Source organism: Nerophis lumbriciformis, linkage group LG19, assembly GCF_033978685.3.
Source record: "Nerophis lumbriciformis linkage group LG19, RoL_Nlum_v2.1, whole genome shotgun sequence".
Taxonomy (NCBI): domain Eukaryota; kingdom Metazoa; phylum Chordata; class Actinopteri; order Syngnathiformes; family Syngnathidae; genus Nerophis; species Nerophis lumbriciformis.
This window is the reverse complement of record NC_084566.2, coordinates 1,690,001-1,714,791: the sequence shown is the minus strand read 5'-3', so window position 1 is coordinate 1,714,791 and position 24,791 is coordinate 1,690,001. Positions and strand designations below refer to the sequence as shown.

Below are 24,791 nucleotides of genomic sequence, written 5' to 3'. Positions count from 1 at the left end.
TTTAAATTCTTATTTTTAAAATCTTTCCTTTTTAATCAATTTTCTACCGCTTGTTACTGTGTCTCCTAGCCGCTCAGGCAAATTATATTGTCTAAAAATGTATTTTCCCGTCGATAATGTGACATCGCGCTCAGAATATATATAAAAAATGTTTTAACCCAATGCGGCCCCCGTGTCAAAAAGTTTGGCGACCCCTGGTCTATACTAATAGTGTTAGTAAGTAAAAAACATTTCTATATATATATATATATTTTTTTAAATCTTCATGCATGAAGTGAACCAAAGTCATATGCATTTGTTGTTGTTGAAAATTTAGATGCAGTACTGTAATAACTGAAAGGCAGCAACTATCGACACAACAGTTAACTCAGTGTGTGAGTATTTAATTTTTCAAAACATCGTTTTCCATCGGGTTTTATGTCTAAATTGCATTATCCAAACTGTACATTGTACCTACCCAGTACATTATAAAGCAATCATAGGTGGAGTTAGCTGAAAATATACAAATCATGTAAAAATAGTTTATTTGGTCTTGCACCTTAAGTTTATTAGGGAAAAAAAGTCCCCATCATCCAGAATTGATACAATTTAAATTTTTTAAATCACATTTGGCTCTTATCTTTATTAGTTTAGAACAAGTTTGCCTCAAATAAAACACTTTCAATATCTCAAAGGCGTCATAAAAAATAATGTACACTTCTCAAGATTTACATATCAAGATTTACATAACAGAATATAACATTTAAAAATAATACACTTCCAATTAGACTTAGACTTCGACTTCCTTTTTATTGTCATTCAAATTTTAACTTTACAGTACAAATAAGAACAAAATTTCGTTGCATTAGCTCATGGTAGTGCAGGATAAAAAAGCAATAAGGTGCAGATATAAATAAATAGATTACTGGTGATTTAAATGAAAAACAACGCTGTGGTGTGATATTTATGACTTTAACCTTCAAAAGGCACAGTCCTAATGATGGAACCATCCGTAAAAATGGGCTAGAAATGTTTGTAAATATCTAGATTTGTTAAGAATAACTATAGCAACATCCCACCTTGAAGAAACATTTAAAACACACACTCAGTTATTATGAAGACCTCAACTGATGCATGTTTTATTTATGACAATAATGAACCACTTGATTTTTTAACATACATTTCAAGATGACTGATAGCACTGCCTACTTAAGTTACAAATGTTTAAAAAAAAAAAAAAACTTTTTTTAAAACAACAACAAAAGACTGGCTGGCCTGCAACATCAGTCCTTGGACAATAAAGGGCTTTCCTGTTCAACAGAATCTTTAGGTAGGTACTTTTATACTTCTGCATAGAATGAGGCAAGGTGGCAGTGATGCCACTTTTACTCATTAGTGTAACACGACACCCTTCATGATGGCTTCCAACAGCCTAGCGCTTGATCACCACTTGCTCGAAGGCTCCAGCTGCAACCCTGAAAGAGAACGCCATGGCGTTTTACATTCCAAGGATCTAGCAGTTACATGATGATATGTTGCAAGATGTGACATCATTTGTATTAGTGTCTGGAGAGTGGCGCAGACGTTGTACATTATGGCACCCACCGAGTGTGCTGGCTTCCCAAAGCAGTGCTCCCGTCGGGCGCTACAAATAAGCTCAGTCCTTCCTCTGTGAAGAAACACACAAAAGGCAGTTTGTCATTGGTTAGGTGTCCATAAGGTTGCACTTTGTTGCTAATGCAATGTTGGTGTCAGTAACGGTATCTTTACATTCATCATTTAGTTCAGACCTGGGCAAAATAAGGGCCGGTGGCCGCATGTGGCCCGTTAAGCTTTTCAATCTGGCCCGCGGGACATTCCCAAATTTTTTTTTTTAGATCTTTAAGATCGAAACTGTAGCTGCCATTATGATGTGCAGTGATGTTTTCAAATTACCGCCGTAAGTTTGAACTATACAAAGTATTTCAATGGTTGGAATCGGCGCTTTTGCATGATATAGTAGTTACTATGGTAATCTAATTAGTTACTATGGTAATCTAATTAGTTAATATGGTAATCTACATCACAGCAGCTCAGACGAGGCACCAAGCAGTGTGGGTGGGGAGTGTTTCCACAGTGTTTCCAGAGCGGCCAGCCTTAATTGCGGGTGTCAGGGACCTATTTTACATACAGTTGTGTTCAAAATAATAGCAGTCCCATATCACTAGCAAAATAAATCACTGTTTTTGTTAGAATTTCAACTTCTATATACTGCAAGTAAGTTTGTAGAAGGTTTAGTAAAGGTATAGAAAACCAACAGACCCAACAGCCATGCTGCTGATTCTGTGAAACTGAATCATTGAAAAAAAAAAAAATATATATATATATAAAATATAATATGTGTGTGTGTATGTGTATATATATATATATATATACACATACACATTCATATATACACATACACATATATATATACACATTCATATATACACATATATATATATATATACATACATTCATATATACATATACACATATACTTACACATACATACATACATATATGTACACACACACACAACCATAGATAGATATACCGGCCCCCAGATAAAAAAAAATTCTCTAAATTTGGCCCTCCCTTTCTAAATAATTGCCCAGGCCTGCTTTCGTTAAAAGACTGAGGTTTCAACAGTAATTGTGTCAAGTTTCCACTTTTCTACAAAAGTGGGGAACAATTATTCGATGTGAGTGCTGTGAGACACTGCATCACATCAATGTAACGTGATCCCCTCAGCAGGATGCTTGCGGACTTCACAGTGTAAGTACACACCCTCTGCACTGGAGTCCAAGATACTGTGACTGAAATCCTGACCCTGCAGGATTTTGTCAATGATGTCGTCCGCATTAACCCTGGTGGCGTTAACCCTCGTCAGCTGATTCTCCATTGAGTTCTGCTTGACCGGATGTCTAGTGCACAGACACGAACAAGGTGGGTTTTAGGAAGATGTGCTTGATGGACAGCCATGTGAAAGAGGGTGGACATGAGTGTTACCTAAAAGCTTTGGTAGCTGTGGAGTTTTGTTCGGCTGTATAAAGGCATCTTGCAGGGACTAGAGGAGAGGACCGGCTCTCCTTGTCCACATGCTGTTCACTTGACTCCGGAATGCTGTCGATGCCTAAAGAGGAAGAACCTCCTGATTCGTTCCTTCGATGGCTCAGATTTGGTGAACTTGAATGAGTCGAACTGTAGCCTGAAGGATAGAATTCATTGATAAGATGAGCCAAAACACTTATTTCCAAGGGAATGTACTGTATGTGTACCTGAGACTTTAGACTGTTGACTAGTATAGCTGGATGTTCTGGTGTGGCCGCTGGTAAACCTTTCCTCTGCTGGGACTTGAGTACCTGCATATAGCAAATTCACAATTGTAATTTATACACACACAAGGCAAAATATTAGGCACACTTGCACAATGGAATCTTACGTTAATAGATTATAGTTCTGATAGATCTCTGTATTATTACTGTAACTGTAGGCTGCATAACCCTCAGGGGACAAATGCTTTTTTGTCCTTTCAGTAAATGTCTGCTCTATTTTTGCAATATTCTTTTTTGTGTTACTTCGTTAAAACAGTATTTTTCTCACATTACATTTAAAAAATGTCACTGCCCAATTATTTCACAGGTGTACAATACAATGACAGGTATTCAAGAATACCCCAAAGCCAAAAAGAACATAAAAAGTCCTTCATTTTTCAAAAGGCATGAAAACATGTTGGATTAAAAAAAAAGTTTAATTATCGGTACTTTTTTTTTTGCTCAAATCCCCCAATCTCAGCCCTGAAAAAAAATGCAAAATATGTGATGTTTTTATTTTTATTCTAAACTTTTCATCAAATTATGTCACCTTTTCATTTAGTATAAATTTGCATGACATGAGTCTTATTTACGAATTTAAACATGACATTATTTGATCAAACAAAAGGCCTTCAAAAAGGGTCAAAATGCTTAACATTTTTAACACTGAAAATTGAGAAATTTGAGCAAAAATTTATTTAAAAAAAATCCAACATGTTTTTACGCCCTTAAAAAACTTGAGTTTTATGTCCTGTTTGGCTTTGAAGATAATCAAAATATAATGACCCCAGAGGGTTTAATGATTACACGACTTCATATGGCGAGTTTTTACCTCTCTGGCAATATTCATCCAAACAGTGAAGGCAGAACATTTTATTTAGTTCTTGGATTGGACCTCATCAGATTGTACAAGTCAAAAGTACAACAGGCAAGCAAACCACTAAGCAGAATGTTTCTTTCTTTCTACCCTATTCAATTTCTCAACACTAGTTATAATATTTCATGATTACTAGAAATGAAAATACATATGCGATGGAAGATGACCTATTTATCCTGTTAGTACGCGCGCGCGCGCGCGCGCGCGCACACACACACACACAATACACACACACAATACAATACAATACAATAGGGAAGGTTCCAAGAAGTGATAGATTTCCCATTAAAAAGTAACTTAGTTCACACTGGAGGGTCAGATGTCCAATTCGGATTTTTCAAATCAAATCTTATTAGTGGCCATTCACATTACAAGAAAAGAAAAAAAAGACTTCTAATGTGAATGCAATCCAACCCGCTTTCGGACATGACGTCATGACGTCGCAAAATGACTTCCATTCAAGTCGATCTCAGTTCTTGCGCTTTTGTGGCAAGTTCAAGGATTTTGTGGAACCAAACTCAACATTTTCTAAACCGAATTATTGCGCGTAGAAAATTAAGAAGGAAAAGGACAAGTGTTTTGGCTCTGACAGTTTTACAGGATATTTTGTTTCAAGTCTGCTTGAAGAGCGTAACGCGTCTGTGAGCAAACAGTTGGAAACAGCAGTTGTAAAACTTTTACGCGAGTTCCTAAAACAATATTTTTCACATGTTTTTTGCTCGGTTGTCAACTATTCATTTTGTAATGTCTATTTTGGCAAATAATTATGATGCTTATTGTATTTTGCTGATGTTCTGGTCGGATGAATGCGCCCTGAGGGCAGGACATCGCATACACAGTGGGTACGAAAAGTACTCAGACCCCTTTAAACTGTTCACTCCTTGTTTCATTGCAGCCATTTGCTAAAATCAAAAAGTTAGTTTTATTTCTCATTCATGTACACTCAGCACCCCATCTTGACAGAAAAAAACTGAAATGTAGACATTTTGGAAAATGTATTAAAAATAAAAAAATCACATGTACAAAAAAGTATCGCACACTCTTGGCATTCTCTCGATGAGCCTCAAGCACACCTTTGAAGTGAAAACCATTTCAGGTGACTACTTCTTGAAGCTCCCCGAGAGAATGCCAAAAGTGTCCAAAGCAGTAATCAAAGCAAAAGGGTGGCTATTTTGAAGAAACTAGAACATAAAACATGTTTTCAGTTATTTCACCTTTTTTTGTTAAGTACATAACTCCACATGTGCTCATTCATAGTTTTGATGCCTTCAGCGACAATCTACAATTTAAATAGTTATGAACATAAAGAAAACCCATTGAATGAGAAGGTGTGTCCAAACTTTTGGCCTGTACTGTATACCCGATTTCTATCCACATACGAAAGACGCCTGGGTTGGAAATGAAAAATTCGGAATTGCAATGTTCACACAGACATGAAAAAAAATCCGATACAGGTCGCATATGGGCAAAAAAAATTGAAACTGACCTGCAGTGTGAGCAAGGCCTTATTTTGTGTGATTCCCTTTGCAATAGCTGCCTCTGCTGCAAGAAATGGTAATGACAGGATGCAGGATTTTTTTTTAAACATGTGTCTATCTCGTGTTGCTGTTATTGCCAACTCATAGTACTTCACAGTGGATGAAAGAGAACTACATATCTTACATTACTCCTTTATTTACAAATGGAGGAATTATTTGCGCATATTTGTACCTGTTGCTGAATGGGATGTGTGTATGTCTCCTCCCTTCCTCTCCTCGAGAAGACACTCGGCCTCAGCCTGAGGTATACACACAGTCATGGCTGTAGACGATGGGCTGCAGGGAGAGTATATGTTAGAAGTGGATGATTCACGAGATGCACCTCAGCGGACATGAATAGAGGAACCACGCCTTTTATTTTCAACTGTGTTGCTATGATAAACACATGAATATAATCAATGCCTCATCATTCCACCGTGCTGTGTTTATTAATCATCATCCACATGCAGCAACACTCAGTGGGTTGACTAACTGGGCTTCTACTGGGTTTACACTTGTCTGTTACACAAGTAGAGGGCGTTTTCTATGTGAAGGAATGCGGAGAAAGGGGAGTTTGCACATGTCAGAAGCGTTGCCAGGGGTGTGTTGCATCACATCCTTTGCTATGACCGTCTGCCATCCCTCAAAGAGCCCTTGACTTCCTCTGTGTTAATCTTATCGCATATCAGCTGTTGCAAAAAGTGCATCAATGACTGGGCGAGGTGTTATCGGCGCTCAGATAAACGCACGATCAAAACTCTCCTTTAATCTCTGCTGAGGGTCACTTTAGCATCAGACAAGAGGGATGGTTTAGTCTGTTGACACAGGATGTTATGGTAAATAGAACATCATGGTAACATTCATGTACAGTACACTAAAGGCTGTACAGTTGAGAAATGGATCAACAATTTCTGCAAAATTATTTCTACAGGCATTTGAGCACCTTTTGAGGAACAAAGGGGAAAACTGATGGAAAAAAAGAGGAACATTTCTAATGGCACAAAGTGCTGTCACACAAGCCCTGAAAAAACATTTTGAAAATGTCTACACTATACTTTACCTTTAAATGCATGTCTTTCTGACACTTACATGTCCTAACAATTTACCACAGATTTTTTGTATTAGTAGATTATTAGATTTTCTAATATTATTATCATCGAAAATGTAAAATAAAATTCTATAACATGCATGCAAAGAACTTAAAAACGTTTACCATTTGGCAACTTATCCTATAGCCATGCCCCCTCGGGTAACATACTTCCGGTATTGTGACCTCTGTTTACATCAAAAATATACTTTCTCCCTGGCTACTAATAAATGCTCTAAAACTTAAGGTGGTTCAGAAATAACAGTGTTCGGATTGTAATCATCCAAATATGATTAGCAGCAAAGTATAAAGCTGTCAATGATGTGGCTCGGAGAGTAAGCAAGCTAGATGATGCTAACCAGCGAGCTTGTTTTGGCGCCCGTGATCGTCTCCCTATTCCTGCAACTCACTACAGCGTTTTGACAAGAGGAGCAGCGAGTACCTGCGGCTAAGCCAGCGTTCAACAAATTTTGTTGAGATCCTTTTTTAATTTTTTTATTTTTTTTTATTTAAAAAACGCGAAAGTGGTATTTTGAGGCGAAAATTAATGTTAAAAAATTTCACATGCCTGTTCTTAAAAGTTAGTGATTATCCTAGCTGCTCAGTTAAATATGGCAAAATCGACAATAATATAAAAAGAAAATAGCCTATTGTATACCCCAACGGGAAGAGGCCTGAGTATTTGTTCCCTGCCTTCATGTTCATCACCAAAGTAACCCTTTCTAGACTTGTAAAAATCATCAGCTGCCTTTAAAAAGCTAATGACTATTGATGAGTAATTTAATTTGATTTAGTAATGTTTCTAGTAATGTTTGTATAACTGTTAAATGTTACAAAAAGCATGACATGTATTAATAAAGACTTAATGATGTTGACAGTTGTGTCTCCTGGACTAGATAAATTGCATTTAAGTTTAATATTTGAGTAACAAAACAAAAAGCCCTTACGTTTTAAAACAGGGGTCTCCAGACATGAGTTGTGTAGTGATGACAACCTGTAAGACAGCCAGAATGTCAATAGGTAAATGGATGGATACTTATATACATAGATAAGCAACTATGGTAGGGTACCTTGAGAATGGAATTGTCCTGCCTGGTCTTGTTGGTGTCATATCCCTCCAGGAGGCACCTCCTTGTGGTGCTGCCCGACCCAGCGAACTCAGACAAGTTTAAATCAGCAAAGCCCAGCTGCATAGATCAATGCAAGCGATCAAAACATAAGTGAAAGCAACACTTGGAACTAGGGGTGTAACAATTTGTTTTAACAACGATTTGATTCGATTTAGAATTTGTGGTTGCCGATACGATTCAGGGACAATATTATTTTTTTAGTACGATAGGATCCGAAACTATTAGGTGACTCAGTAACTTTTTAGCAAAAAAAATTCAACCGATGCAGGTGAAGTTTTCTATGTGTGGTTTTTTTTTGTAAGGGAATTAGGTACAGTATAAATAATTATGGATACAAACAAGCAAGTAAACAACAAATAGCTGTAGCTCCAAGTTTTTGTGTTGTAATTTATGACCTTTACCGGCCACCGTAGGTATCCGCCATTTTTGCTTTGATGAAGCTACACACAGGAAAACGGATTCAACGTCCTTATCATTAAAAGTGCTAAACTTAATTTAAAAAAGTCTGCTGTTCTTAAATCCAATGGTTTTCCCTTTCCTAGTATTGATAAAATCGTATTATTGCCTTTTTAAAAGAATGTTGGGTCTTCCAGAAGGCCAACTTGATGAGCACAGATCAATATACCGCATTTTTCGGAGTATAAGTCGCACCGGAGTATAAGTCGCACTGGAGCCCGGCCAAACTATGAAAAAAACTGCGACTTATAGTCCGAAAAATACGGTACTTGAAATTTCGAAATATAAAGTGATCTATGGATATATTGATCAATCGTTACACCCCTACTTGGAACTGGTCATAATAGTTACTTGTTAACATCAAGAGTTTAAATAAATGATAAATGGGTTGTACTTGTATAGCGCTTTTCTACCTTCAAGGTACTCAAAGCGCTTTGACACTACTTCCACATTTACCCATTCACACACACATTCACACACTGATGGAGGGAGCTGCCATGCAAGGCGCTAACCAGCACCCATCAGGAGCAAGGGTGAAGTGTCTTGCTCAGGACACAACGGACATGACGAGGTTGGTACTAGGTGGGGATTGAACCAGGGACCCTCGGGTCGCGCACGGCCACTCTCCCACTGCGCCACGCAGGCAGTTTTAATCATTACCTAACGCCGGAACTAAAGTAGAATAAAAACATTTGTGGTTAATAATACACCAAGGTCCAGTAAAAATAAGTACCTTTGCAAATGCTTTGCCACCCTTTAATTCCTGTCATGACAAAAAAAAAAAATTAATTGATTGTTGCGTATCTGCAAACACACACATTGAAAGTTTTATGAATAATTGTCATGCTTGCACAGTGGATTTAATTGACACTATTTTTTGTGTCTTGTCAATAGATCAGAACATGTTGTGTACCTTGCGCACCGACACCCGACACACACAAGGGTCCAGGACACCTGTCCTGGCATTTGCACTCATCTTACACATGAAAGAGAATCGCTTCCTCCAGTGCACACAGTTGGCTTGGACGGGCTCCCTGCAAGGGAAGCAAGATTTTAAAACAGACTTCTTCAAAACTATGACTAACCAAAGTAAAATAAAAATGGCAATTAGGTGGCTTTTACGGGCTCCCTGCAAGGGAAGCAAGATTTAAAAACAGACTTCTTCAAAAATATGACTAACCAAAGTGAAATAAAAATGACAATCAGGTGAGAATCCTGATTAATCCTTAAATATGGATATGGTGGAACTAGTAGTCCGGAAAAGTGTTGTGTACAGTCATGTGTGATTTGTTTTCACTAAGATGTTTCCATGGTGATGTATTATGGTAACCGTTGACACGAGCTATGTCTTGGCTCAATTTTCCACGGTGACTCACATTGGCTGCATGCAACGGACAAATTGTTTGCAATGGAAGGATATTGTCATTATTTTGGTGACCGTTATGCACTATCATTTAATTTTTGTTTAAATGCATTGCAGGCTACACCATATAAAACAAACATTAAAATTGTCTCTGGACAAAATACTCCATTTGTACAGTATCTTAATCAGGCACAGTAATGGTGATTGGTGAAGGTATTTGCAACCCATATAACTTTAAACACATACAGTACCAGTCAAGTTTTATGACCATTGACTGGTATTGCTTATGTAAACGTAGACAAAGTAAATTTAAGTACTTTCATGATCCCTTTTTTACTAAGAAGTTTATTTTTAAAAAATGCTGATGGACTTGCTGTACAACAAAGGAATACAGAATCACATTTTAGTTGCATTTGCCTTCTTATTAGAGGACACATGCAATTGAATTCATTTTACAGAGGACACATGCAATTGAATTCATTTTACACAGTTTTAGCCGAGAACACTTATTAGTTAATTGTTAATATTTATTATTTACATTTCACAAAGAGAGCACAGTCTACCAAGTCAGATTATGTGTTAAACATACCTGGCCAACAAAGCAAATTTTGATACTGTATCTAAAATTAAGCAAAATTAAGGCATGTAAATATGAATACACGAAAGTGCTGATACGTTCATTGGCGTGCTCTACTTGTCTAGCAACCACATAGCTAAAATGTTTCAACTAAGGCTAATCACCTCAATATCAACTTATATTTGATGAACTGAAACGCATTGCTATAATGAATGTCATAAGAAATGTAGTTAAAAAGCACAGAGCTTCCTGACTACATTTGGAATTACAGTGTAAAAACACACGAAAGTGCTAAAACGATGGTAGTACTGGATCAACATGTCTAGCAACATCACAGATCGAATGTTATACAGTCCGGCGAATTAACTTATTGAGTTTATTCAATAAACTAAAAGTCATTACTAAAATTAATTTCACACAGATTAAGTACAAATATACAGTGATTGTTGATTATTACAAATTTACCATTAATTGATTAACGTGGACCCCGACTGAAACAAGTTGAAAAACGTATTTGTGTGTTACCATTTAGTGGTCAATTGTACGGAATATGTACTGTACTGTGCAATCTACTAATAAAAGTTTCAATCAATCAATCAATCAAAAAAGGCGTATAGAAATAGACGAAAGTACTGATAAGTTCATAGTTCTGCAGCCTAGCAACTGTGTAGCCGATGTTGAACACAATATTTAGAGTTAATTTAATGAGCTAATAAGCATTTTTGAATCATAATATTAGGTGTCACAGAGGCATCAAATATTTAGCTGACTGTAATGTTAAGTTGCTATTGCTACAATGTTACGACTAGCGATTACGACGACAAGTTAGTTGAACAAGTCAGATTATATGTGTTAAACATACCTGGCCAACAAAGCTAATTCTGATTCTGTATCTAAAATTAAGCAAAATTAAGGCGTGTAAATATAAATACACGAAAGTGCTGATACGTTCATTGGCGTGCTCTACTTGTCTAGCAACCACATAGCTAAATCTCAATATCAACTTAAACTTGATTAACTGAAACGCACTGCTATAATGAATGTCATAAAAATGTAGTTAAAGGCAAGGTGCTTACTGACGGCATTTGGAATTACAGTGTTACAATACACGATAGTGCTCATACGTTGATGGTAGTATTGCATCAACATGTCTAGCAACATCAAAGATCGAATGTTATACAGTCTGGCGAATTAATTTAGAGTTTATTCAATAAACTAAAAGTCATTACTACATTTAATTTCACACAGATTAAGTACAAATATACAGTGATTGTTGATTATTAGAAATGTACCATTAATTGATTAACGTGGACCCCGACTTAAACAAGTTGAAAAACTTATTCGTGTGTTACCATTTAGTGGTCAATTGTACGGAATATGTACTGTACTGTGCAATCTACTAGTAAAAGTCTCAATCAATCAATCAATAAAAAAAGGCATATAGAAATAGACAAAAGTACTGATACGTTCATAGTTCTGCAGCCTAGCAACTGTGTAGCCGATGTTGAACACAATATATAAAGTTAATTTAATGAGCTAATAAGCATTTTCGAATCATAATATTAGGTGTCACAGAGGCAGCAAATATTTAGCTGACTGTAATGTTAAGTTGCTATTGCTACAATGTTACGACTAGCGATTACAACGACAAATTAGTTGAACAAGTCAGATTATATGTGTTAAACATACCTGGCCAACAAAGCTAATTCTGATACTGTATCTAAAATGAAGCAAAATTAAGGCGTGTAAATATAAATACACGAAAGTGCTGATACGTTAATTGGCGTGCTCTACTTGTCTAGCAACCACATAGCTAAATCTCAATATCAACTTAAACTTGATTAATTGAAACGCATTGCTATAATGAATGTCATAAAAATGTAGTTAAAGGCAAGGTGCTTACTGGCGGCATTTGGAATTACAGTGTAACAATACACGAAAGTGCTAATACGTTGATGGTAGTACTGCATCAACATGTCTAGCAACATCAAAGATCGAATGTTATACAGTCTGGCGAATTAACTTATTGAGTTTATTCAATAAACTAAAAGTCATTACTAAATTTAATTTCACACAGATTAAGTACAAATATACAGTGATTGTTGATTATTAGAAATTTACCATTAATTGATTAACGTGGACCCCGACTTAAACAAGTTGAAAAACGTATTCGTGTGTTACCATTTAGTGGTCAATTGTACGGAATATGTACTGTACTGTGCAATCTACTAATAAAAGTCTCAATCAATCAATCAATCAATCAATCAATCAAAAAAGGCGTATAGAAATAGACGAAAGTACTGATACGTTCATAGTTCTGCAGCCTAGCAACTGTGTAGCTGATGTTGAACACAATATTTAAAGTTAATTTAATGAGCTAATAAGCATTTTCTAATCATAATATTAGGTGTCACAGAGGCAGCAAATATTTAGCTGACTGTAATGTTAAGTTGCTATTACTACAATGTTACGACTAGCGATTACGACGACAAGTTAGTTGAACAAGTCAGATTATATGTGTTAAACATACCTGGCCAACAAAGCTAATTCTGATACTGTATCTAAAATTAAGCAAAATTAAGGCGTGTAAATATAAATACACGAAAGTGCTGATACGTTCATTGGCGTGCTCTACTTGTCTAGCAACCACATAGCTAAATCTCAATATCAACTTAAACTTGATTAATTGAAACGCATTGCTATAATGAATGTCATAAAAATGTAGTTAAAGGCAAGGTGCTTACTGACGGCATTTGGAATTACAGTGTAACAATACACGAAAGTGCTCATACGTTGATGGTAGTACTGCATCAACATGTCTAGCAACAACAAAGCTCGAATGTTTTAGAGTCCGGCGAATTAACTTATTCAGTTTATTTAATAAATGTAAAGTCATACATTTTCCACAGATTAAGTTAAAATATACAGTGATAGTTGACTATTAGAAATGACGGCGTATAAAAATGGACGTTCATAGTTCTGCAGCCTAGCAACTGTGTAGCCGATGTTGAACACAATATTTAAAGTTAATTTAATGAGCTAAGCGGTAGAAAAATGGATGGATGGATGGATTAATGAGCTAATAAGCACGTTCGATTCATATTATTAGGTGTCACGGAAGCAGCAAATATTTAGCTGACTGTAATGTTAAGTTGTTATGGGTGCAATGTTACGACTAGCGTTTACGACAACAAGTTAGTTGAACAGCAAACGTTCACTTTAATACAAAACTGTCCCAAATGGTTGTTATGAACAAGTAAATACTTCGTTCACGTCTGCTAAAAATAGTTGCTAAACTTACCGAGAAGACTCCTGGACGAAGCCTCCGCGCAAGAGGCGAACTTTACAAAAAATAACGCCGTTGACAAAGGGAACCGACGACAGCTCTTCCAAGTCGAAGTCCACTTTGAATTTGAATCGTTTCTTTTTCATTAGAATGAACGACATGGTGCGTCCACTGAGAGAAACAAGGCGTCGAAGAGACAGTTGGAACTTTTCTCCACTGCCCTCCTCGGCTGTTGCGATTCAAACTTCAACATCGCTTCCACGTTCCCACCCACCGCTGCACAGCCGCGCGTCAAGCGTGGGCAGCCATGTCGTGTTTTCATTGGCTGCAACAACTCGTTACTCATTCATCAAACACACTAAGTCATTAGTCTGCAGCTTCACAACACGCCACAATATCATACTTGCTACTTCTGCTCCGTCTGCAACACACCTTGAAGATCATTGAGGCCGCCTATAAAATCGTCACAATACGTCTTATGACGAAACAGAGTCTACAAACTTATTTAAACTCTTACTATAAGTCATACATCCCAAATTTGGATATTATTACTGCTTTTAAAATGACGTGAACATTTGCTGCTATTGTTAAAACGTACAAATGACTCACCACCCAGGTAATCAATGCCGTTTAATTGAACCTTTAAGACCAGTGGTGTCAAACATACGCGAACAGGTTTAATCCGGCCCGCGGCCTTCAAGATGAGTTTGCTATGTATACGAATGAGCTGTAATTTTTTATTGAAAGAAACTGCGGTTCTTAAATGTGTCCACTGGATGATTTTTTTTTTTTGCAATATGACACTCTTTAAAGATGAAGTGTCAGCTGACTTTAATTTTACAGTCTACAATTTGATTGATAATTTGTTTTGAAATCATAGGTCAAGCAGTTATTTAAGTAAAGTATTTATCTTTATTTAAAAAAAATAATTTTGGAATACATGATAATATAACATTTTGATTTTGATAATTTTGAATTTTAAAAGATATGCAATTGCATGCATTACATGATTTTTTATGTTAAAAGGGAAAGAGCAATATATTTAGTAAGAAAATTTTAAGCAGTTTATTAACGCATATTATTTCCAGGCTTTTGCGGGCCACATAAAATAATGTGGCGGGCCAGATTTGCCCCCGGGCCCTGAGTTTGACACCTATGCACTAGATCAGTGGTTTTTAACCTTGTTGGAGGTACCGAACCCCACCAGTTTCATATGCGCATTCACCGAACCCTTCTTTAGTGAAAAATAAAATGTTTTGTTTTTTTCAATTCAAGACAAAGTTATATGTTTTTGGTAACACTTTAGTATGGGGAACATATTCTAAGTAACAAAGACTTCATTTAGAGTTATTTGGTGAGGGTTAGGGTTAGCGGGTTAGGGTTAGGGTTAGAGGGTTAGGGTTATAATAAGGCCTTGCCAAATAAGGCATTAATAAGTACTTAAAGTAAAAGTGCCAATGATTGTCACACACACACTAGGTGTGGCGAAATTATTCTCTGCATTTGACCCATCACCCTTGATCACCTCCTGGGAGGTGAGGGGAGCAGTGAGCAGCAGCGGTGGCCACGCCTGGGAATAATTTTTGGTGATTTAACCCCCAAGTCCAACCCTTGATGCTGAGTGCCAAGCAGGGAGGTAATGGGTCCCATTTTTTATAGTCTTTGGTATGACTCGGCCGGGGTTTGAACTCACAACCTACCGATCTCAGGGCGGACAATCTAACTACTAGGCCACTTAATAATGACTAGTTAAGAGCCAATATGTTACTAATTTGCATGTTAATAAGCAACTAATTAATGGTGAATATGTTCCCCATACTAAAGTGTTACCATGTTTTTTTACTGGTGCACAAAATGAACCGTGCATGAACATCACCTTGTTCAAACAACAAAACCAACACAGTGCATAAACTCACAACAAATTACACATCTGCAAATCAGTGTGACTTCTGCTGTTGCTGTATTCGTAATACGCCGATAGGGAGAAGTTTTTATTTACACAATGAGTCGGGTGTGTCTTGACCTCCGCTGAACCCCTGAGCCCGACTCACCGAACCCCTAGGGTTCGATCAAACCCAGGTTAAGAACCACTGAACTAGATGGAGCCCGTTTGGGAATAACTGGCTTAGATCTTATAAAGAACCAGCCCATTCAAAACGCTGACAAAAGACTCATAGTCAGGCCGGGTTTCTCAGCAGGCACATATTAGGGGGCATTCAGAAATTTGAAGGCAGCATCATGTGTACAGGCTGCTCCATCATGCTCAAGCACTTTTTCTGTGCTACCACAGTAGTAACATTGCCTTTGCCATCAAATTTGGTTGTTAGCTGCACATTTATCTTAACTTAATGGCCTAATTTTTAAATCAAATTTAACCTTAAGTAAGACTTCACACACTAGTCAATATTTACAAAACTGAAAAGTACAGTCGTCTTATGAAAAATACATTTTCCTCAAACTAGTTTATCATCAGGTCAGCTGAATCATTCATGCCTCAAAGTTTCTGCATTCTCCACTCATTTACACAGTTAGACTTAACAGCGCTGCCTACACTCAAGACAAAGTACCGTATTTTTCGGACTATAAGGCGCACTTAAAATCCTTTAATTTTCTCAAAAATCGACAGTGTGCCTTATAACCCGGTGCACCTAATGTACGGAATAATTCTGGTTGTGCTTACCGACCTTGAAGCAATTTTATTTGGTACATGGTGTATTGATAAGTGTGACCAGTAGTTTGTAATCACACATAAGAGATACGTGTAGACTGCAATATGACGCTAGTAAACAGCACCAAAACTTTAAATGTTCCATTGAGAATATAGAACATTACACACGGCACTCAAAAATCTGTGACAATGTTTTAGTATGACTTTGAAGCCGCACCGCTTGATGGATTGTCGGCCCATTAGGCTACCGTAGTCAGAGATACAACTATTACTATGGTGTGTGTATAAGGACCGCAAAATGGCACCCATCAGCAGACTTATTATCTGGCGTTTTGTTTCACAATATTATGAAAAACCAACTTTTCTTACCTTCTGGTACCAGGTGATCTGAATTTGAGATCTGCATAAGTCCTGAAAATTTGCAGATCTCAAATACACATACGTTTTTTATTCTGTAAAATCTACGGTTGTTGTGCTTTATAGTGTATTATTAATCTATATTGAAAGTGGATTTTACTGTAAAAAAAATCTTTACTGGCAGCACAGTGGAAGAGGGGTTAGTACATGTGCCTCACAATACGAAGGTCCTTTGTAGTCCTGAGTTCAATCCCGGGCTCGGGATCTTTCTGTGTGAAGTTTGCATGTTCTCCCCGTGACTGCGTGGGTTCCCTCCGGGTACTCCGGCTTCCTCCCACCTCCAAAGACATGCACCTGGGGATAGGTTGATTGACAACACTAAATTGGCCCTAGTGTGTGAATGTGAGTGTGAATGTTGTCTGTCTATCTGTGTTGGCCCTGTGATGAGGTGGCGACTTGTCCAGGGTGTACCCCGCCTTCCGCCCAAATGCAGCTGAGATAGGCTCCAGCACCCCCCGCGACCCCAAAAGGGACAAGCGGTAGAAAATGGATGGATGGATGGATGGATGGATGGAACATGTTTACTGTAAAATTTTTACGTTAACAGTTTGTTGGGATACTTGCTTGGAAATCATAAGGCAAGCAGATATTTAATTATTTATCTTTGTTTTAACATTAGCATTGTTTTGAAATGTATGATGATATAATAATTTGTTTTATTAGTAGAGATGATTAAAATGTGAATATATGTAATTGTACGCAGTACATTTATTTTTGTAATGCACTTTTACCTGATATTAATCATTTTATCAAAGTCATTTGTATTTGTACTTTTTATCCTATTAGTTATACATGATTTTATTTAGTTCTATTTATTGATTATTTATTTGCTGTATATTCATTTTATTTTTATCTTTTTATTTTTATTTTTTTCTATTAATCTTATTTGTATTTTATTCTTTATCCCTGGTTTTTACTATTTTACAAGTTTTATTATTTTTATTTTCCAATGTTCCTCAGATGAGCCATCTCCCTCAGGGGTTATCGGCCACGCTTGTGGGGGCGTTTTTGTGTTAGCGTCCTGGTGGCCATGGTCTGATGACCTCCTGGTGCAGATGGCTCCTGTGAAAGTGTTTACTCACATGTCTCCTCTGTACTCAGTCATGCAATCATTTGTCCATATAGTTACATATATGTGTATGTTGTGTGTGTGTGTGTTTGTGTTTGGTATCTGTATCCGTGTGTACGTATGTGATAATGGGGGATATGGGTAACCGGGGTATTGTTTTTAAATTTGTAAAGCACTTTGCGTTGCATTTCTTTTATGTGTCACCGGGGGTCTTTTCCTCTGCGTTGTGTGGATTTTATGAAACACGACCGACACCATGGGTTGCAGCTCAGATACACTTTACTGATAAAACAGGGAATACAATTGTTGTCAATTTTCTGCCATCGTCGAGCCCCTCTTACGTTATCGTAGACGAAAGGCGAGTTACGTACAACGGTGAAATAAAAACATACGTGATAATACAGAGAATACATCCATCCATCCATCCATTTTCTACCGCTTGTCCCGTTTGGGGTTGCAGGGGTGCTGGAGCCTATCTCAGCTGCAGGAAGGCGGGGTACACCCTGGACAAGTCGCCACCTCATCGCAGGGCCAACACAGCTAGACAGACAACATTCACACTCACATTCACACACTAGGGCCAATTTAGTGTTGCCAATCAACCTATCCCCAAGTGCATGTTTTTGGAGGTGGGAGTAAGCCGGAGTACCTGGAGGTAACCCACGCAGTCACGGGGAGAACATGCAAACTCCACACAGAAAGATCCCGAGCGCAGGATCGAACCCAGGACCTTCGTATTGTGAGGCAGACGCACTAACCCCATCATATAGACAGGTGTCACAACAATTATTGCAGTATGAGGGACAACGAGAGACATTGGTTCCACATATTGAAAAAACGTCAAACAAACTTCAGGTATTTTCACGTAACTTACACATTTTGTGTAATCATAACAATATTTCTACATTATAAGATACATTATTTACATTACATAATTGACCCTGTTACATATGTATGAAAAGTGCTTTATAAATAGAGTTTGATTGATTGATTTATTATTTACTTTTAAAATGATCTCTCAATTCTGTACACTGCTGCTGGAATTTAAATTTTCCTGAGGGAACTCTCCTGAAGGAATCAATAAAGTACTATCTATCTATCTATTAAGAAAAGATAAGGTACTTTATTTACACATGTTATTTCCACGCTTTTGGGGGCCACACCAATTGATGTGGCGGGCCAGATCTGGCCCCCGGGCCTTGAGTTTGATACATGTGCTTAATTGTATTGCCGGAGTGTCAACACGTAAAATACGTAAAATACAATTATTTAGTAAAAATCTTGGCATGCTGAGAAACACTTCCCTCTTGTGGCCATTCGCAGTACTGCACGCGAGGAAACCCCACACTGCATGTTTCAGCTGACACGTCTGTGGAGATGGAGAGATTAGGCCAAACATTTCCTGCATAGCCGCCCCCGTAAAACTGGAATAAAAGCAAACGATTATAAAGAAAATGCCAGGAGAAGTCAAGTCTGCGGATTGTATGTATCGACGCTTTTTCTATCTTATTAACGTCGTTGCTATTTTTCCGCAGAAAATGCTGCGAATAGCAGCGACGCAGCGACCGTAGCTCCGCCCTCCATCACACTGCTGCAGTTCCCCTGGAAGGCTTAGGAGTGTTTGGACTGCATGTAAAATAACCTGACGACAAACGAACCGCTCGTTTAAAAGCACACTTCTCGTGTTGGTACGAGTAACGTCGTCGCGGATGGCTTCCGACATGGATTAATTCCACCCTTTTCGCAACGCGCTGCTCGGCCTGCCTGCCGCACTATGTTCCGCAGCTGGCTGCTCCCCACAGCCCGGTGCTGGGATGCCGATCGTGAGCGGTCGTATCAGGACCTGTTTGAAAAGTTAGACGCGAATAAAGATGGAAAAGTGGATGTCGCCGAACTACGGGCGGGCCTGAAGGCAATGGGAGTGTTCCGTCAAGGTGCTGCACAGGTACAACAACCGCGACAGTGTGGAACCGAACCCCCTCTGCAGACACTTGTTGAGAGAATTATGAAACTACATTATTGTGTGTGTTTGCAGAAAATTGTCATGACCGGTGACCAGAATAAGGACGGAAGTCTCGACTTCAAGGAGTTCACCAAATACTTGAAAGACCACGAGAAGAAGCTGCTGCTGACGTTCAAGAGTCTGGACAAAAACAACGATGGTAGGAGTTTGTTTGAAACAGTTGCATCACACACTGGTGATCTACAGCAGGGGTCCCCAACCATCGGTCCGGGGACCGGTACCGGTCCATAACTCATTTGCTACCGGGCTGCAGAGAAACATTAAATAATTTATAAACGACTGCAAAGGGGTTAGTGCGTCTGCCTCACAATACGAAGGTCCTGGGTTCAATCCTGCGCTCGGGATCTTTCTGTGTGGAGTTTGCATGTTCTCCCCGTGACTGCGTGGGTTCCCTCCGGGTACTCCGGCTTCCTCCCACCTCCAAAGACATGCACCTGGGGATAGGTTGATTGGCAACACTAAATTGGCCCTAGTGTGTGAATGTGAGTGTGAATGTTGTCTGTCTATCTGTGTTGGCCTTTTAATGAGGTGGCGACTTGTCCGGGGTGTACCCCGCCTTCCGCCCGAATGCAGCTGAGATAGGCTCCAGCACCCCCCGCGACCCCGAATGGGACAAGCGGTAGAAAATGGATGGATGGATGCATTTTCTCTGACTTAACTTTCTCCTGTCCCACTAGACTTACCAATAAGCTTGTTTATAGGGTTAACCCTAATCCTAACCCCAATAAAACTCCTCATAGGAAGTTGGCATTTGTTAGATTTTTTCTAATTTTGTGACATGATACAATGCACATTAATGACCATACATAATATATGACAGATAGTAGCCAAAGGCTGATTTCCATCTGCATCTCATTGCAAAGAAACAAGCCCAGGGCTCCCACTAATTCAGCGTTATAGTGAGTTGTATTTTTCATGCACTTATTTTTGCTGTATTTATCCGGCACAAGTGGAAAGCCTTCCGCCCGATTGTAGCTGAGATAGGCTCCAGCGCCCCCCGCGACCCCAAAGGGAATAAGCGGTAGAAAATGGATGGAAGTGGAAAGCCGGTCCCTGAAAATAATTTGCCTACAATAAACTGGTCCGTGGTGCAAAAAGGTTGGGGACCACTGATCTACATGCTGAACATTTATATTATTTTTTTATTTTTTATATAGTGTGAAAACATCTTCAGGTAAATCTGGAAGTCATACATCCGTGACAATATTGCATATCCACTGTGGTGCTAATAATTGCATTCCCTTTACAGCAGACCTGGGCAAATTAAGGCCCGGGGGCCGCATGTGGCCCATTGAGCCTTTCAATTTGGCCCGCCAGACATTCCCAAATAATTAAAAAAAAAATTTAAACTGTAGCTGCCATTATGATATAATAATAATAATAATAATAACTGGGATTTATATAGCGCTTGATATGCAGTGATGTTTTTAAATGACCCTAGGCCTTGAACTATACAAAGTATTTCAATGGTTGGAATCTGACCTTTTGCGTGATATACTAGTTACTATGGTAATCTAATTAGTTACTATGGCACCAAAGCACTAAAAGGCACCAAGCAGTGTGTGTGGGGAGCATTTCCACAGAGTGTTTCCAGAGCGGCCAGCCTGAAATGCGGGTGTCAGGGACAGACACGGAAGGAGATTTTTACAGTAAAGTTCTAAAGTTTAGTGATTGTATCAGATATATCAGATTGTAGGTGTTTGTTTTTTTTACCCTTCACATTGATATTTCGCTGTGTTTGTTGCATTTTTGTTGTGTTTCGCTTGATTGTAAAATATGTCGATCGAGAGGGGGTGTGATATTCATATGTTGTCAATATTCAGTGTTTTATCGTTCATAGTTAATATTGTAAATCCCACATTCTTTATTTTCATGTACATTCTGGGTGTCTCATTCAACGTAAAATTCCATTCCGTTTTTTACGGCGGTCCGTCATAACGTTTTTAGCATTTAATCAGACATTATTGTGAGGTTTTGTATTAGTAAATATACCGGCCCCCAGACACATTTTTTTCTCTAAATTTGGCTCCCCAAGGCAAAATAATTGCCCAGGCCTGCTTTACAGTAACATTTACAGTAATTTACTGCAAAATACAGTATCTTCACAGGACTATGATTTCAGTATTTTACTGTGAAGTAACAGTTACTTGCTGTGAAATATAAGGGTAGCGTTGGCCCTGCGATGAGGTGGCGACTTGTCCAGGGTGTACCCCGCCTTCCGTCCGAGTGCAGCTGGCATAGGCTCCAGCACCACCTGTGACCCGAGAGGGATAAGCGGTTGAAAATGGATGGATGGATGGTATTTTTACAGTCTAATGTTACAGTACGTTTACAGTATTTACTGCGAACAAATACTGTTAAATGCTGTGAAATCCTGGTCATTTGCTTACAGTGTAACTGTCATACTATTATCTCCATGTCAGGGCGCATTGATGCCACCGAGGTCCAGCAGACCCTAGCAGAACTGGGCATGAACATCAACAGAGTGGATGCCCTGAAAATCCTGCAGAGGTTTGCTTACCTGCTTGTTTAACTTCACATACTTCTTACTAAGGTGAAAGTAGGACTTTTTTCAGATTTTTTTTGTATGTTCATTCATGAATACAAAAGCTCTGTCAGTTAGATTGACAGAGCTGTTTCCTGTTTCTAATAGCTCATGTTGCCAATGATGACCAAAACATTAGCTCAAAGATCCTCTAACGGGGGCACTTCACTATTTTCAAAGACCTACTGCAAAACACTAATAAAATATCCTCTACATGACACAAATACTGTGTTGGTTTCAAGGACTTACAGCAGGGATATTCAGCTAAATTGTTTTGGAGGACATATTCCCAGATAACTAAAGACCATGAGAACTGGACTTCTGCCTTTGCTATTTGTATTGTTTTGTATATTCCTGAGCACCAACATCCTGTGCAGTAGACATTTTAATTTGTGTCTAATAATTTGTTTGCATAACTTCCATCCATCCATCCATTTTCTACCGCTTGTCCCTTACAGGGTTGCGGGGGATAGGTTGATTGGCAACACTAAATTGTTTGCATAACTTAATTAAGAAAAAAAAACCTGTCTCTACAACAAGAACACTGCTGGTTTTGGACATACAGCTATAAATTATAGTCAAAGTTCAGGTATAAGACAGAGTTCTACTGTTTATAGGAATCTGATCTAATGTGTTCGTTGCTTCCATGTTTTTTTAACTGAACTCGCGGGTTGGTCTGGTGTCTAGTTGAATAGTCCTGACCTACAACATAAATACTAATCAAATATCATCTACACAACAGGAATGTTCTGCTCTTAAGGACCTACAGAAAAACTCTTTGCCAGAGATCCTATATGTAACAAGAGTGCTGTGTTGGTTTCAAAGATCTACTGCATTAATGCTAATCACCGATCCTCCACATGACAGGGGCTCCCTGCAATTTTTAAGAATATACTGCAAAACTGCTGGTCATGTGACCGTTAGTTTGCCAATATTTTTTTCGAGCTACTACACAAACGCTGTTCAAAGATCCTTTCCGTGACAGCAGTGCTCTATTGGTTTAAAAGAGCTACTGCAAAAATGCTAATCAAAGATCCTCCACAGGTCAAAAGTACTCTGCTGTGTTTTTATAGTATTTACTGCAAAAACACTAATCAAAGATCCTCTACATCAGAGGTCTTCAACAGGGGATCCGTGACCCCCAGGGTGTTTAAAGAGGTATGCAAGGGAGTCGTGAAATATTAGGTTGATTAGATTTTTAAAGAATATATTTTTTACATTCTCCCGGCAATTTTTCCACAAGTGTAAATGTCTTAAAATCGGAAACATTGATCCAATACAGTGACGTGTAGTTTAGAAACTCCAGTGGCATGGCCGCCCAACTCACTTATTCAAAACATGAATAATTATATTAATGTATTCATGTTAGCATTCAAGTTAGCTGTTATCAGCTAGCAATTAGGGTGTCTGTAGCCAGCTAGCGATGGCTGGCAGTTGCCAGCGAGCACGCCACGTGCCAGCTAGGGATTAGTGCGATAGTTGCCAGCTAGCAATCAGCGTGCTAGTGGTCAATTATCAATTAGCGCACCGGTTGCCAGCTAAAGATTAAAGGCGCTAGTAGCCACCAAGCAATTAGTGGCGCCAGCTAGCAAACATTATGCTAATTTTCAGCTTGTGATTAGCACGCCAGTTCGCCATGTAGCTATTAGCGGCACTATACTGTATTATTTGAACTTTTTAATACAGTATTGCACTAAGTATTGCAATAACAAAGTATCTTTAAGACCAGATTATTTTTAAAAACACAATCACAATTTTAGTAAGGGGTCCCTGCTCTTTCTCAGGATCAGTTTGTAGGTCCCAGGCCTGGAAAACATTGAAGACCCTTGCTCTACATGTCAGGACGGCACTGGTGGTTTCAAAGATCTACTGCATGAATGCTAATCAAAGTTCCGCTACATGACAGGCGCTCCGTGCTATTTTTAGGGATATACTGCAAAAAACTGTTAGTCATAGATCCTATATGCAACAGAAGTACACCACTATTTTTTAGGACACACACCAGTTCAAATATCCTCTACATGACAGAAGTGCCCTCTTAGTTTCAAAGACCAACAACATAAAGCTATATTTTCATTTGCACTTTATTTTATTGACAGTTTGATTATTTATTTTAGCACTATATACTTTTATGTACATTTATTTGTCATCAGTTATTCACGAGTCCCTTCTTATGCAGTGTATTTAGTTAGTACCTATTTTTTTAATCAGCCTGACCTAAGTCTAAGGTTTATGTGTTAACAAAATAACGATTCTTGTTAATAACACATGGTTTCATATCATTTGATAAGGTTGTAAACTGTAAGTAGGTTAGATATAATTATCGAATACGATTAATCAGAATCAAGAGTAAGATTACTAATTCAGTGTTATTACTTGAGTAGGCCCCAGGCCCCTCTGTAGTGGAAAAGTTGGGCCCCGATGTCAAAAATGTTAAGAACCCCTGCTCTACATTTTGGAGG

The 24,791-nt window shown here is 38.4% G+C and overlaps 2 protein-coding genes across 3 annotated transcripts in view; one reads left to right on the top strand and one right to left on the bottom strand.

Annotated features, from left to right (window-relative positions):
- LOC133618919 (mitochondrial adenyl nucleotide antiporter SLC25A24-like) overlaps positions 1 to 24,791 on the top strand; it is a 39,206-nt gene that overhangs the window by 678 nt on the left and 13,737 nt on the right. Inside the window, exons 1-3 of one of the 2 annotated variants that reach the window (XM_061979752.2) lie at positions 19,119 to 19,706; positions 19,797 to 19,923; positions 22,208 to 22,295. In XM_061979752.2, the coding sequence (XP_061835736.1) occupies positions 19,536 to 19,706; positions 19,797 to 19,923; positions 22,208 to 22,295 (386 nt within the window). In that variant the 5' untranslated portion in view covers positions 19,119 to 19,535. Of the gene's footprint in view, positions 1 to 19,118; positions 19,707 to 19,796; positions 19,924 to 22,207; positions 22,296 to 24,791 lie in introns of those variants that run through there. The other variant, XM_061979753.2, reaches the window with a different exon arrangement.
- On the bottom strand, positions 770 to 14,014 carry LOC133618922 (EEIG family member 2-like). The gene is made up of 11 exons (XM_061979756.1): positions 13,623 to 14,014; positions 9,295 to 9,415; positions 9,115 to 9,144; positions 7,866 to 7,982; positions 7,743 to 7,789; positions 5,902 to 6,005; positions 3,279 to 3,362; positions 3,010 to 3,208; positions 2,788 to 2,924; positions 1,585 to 1,648; positions 770 to 1,454 (listed from the first exon to the last, which is right to left on the bottom strand). Exons 1-11 carry the CDS (start codon positions 13,766 to 13,768, stop codon positions 1,412 to 1,414), a joined length of 1,092 nt encoding a protein of 363 aa, XP_061835740.1. The 5' UTR covers positions 13,769 to 14,014; the 3' UTR covers positions 770 to 1,411.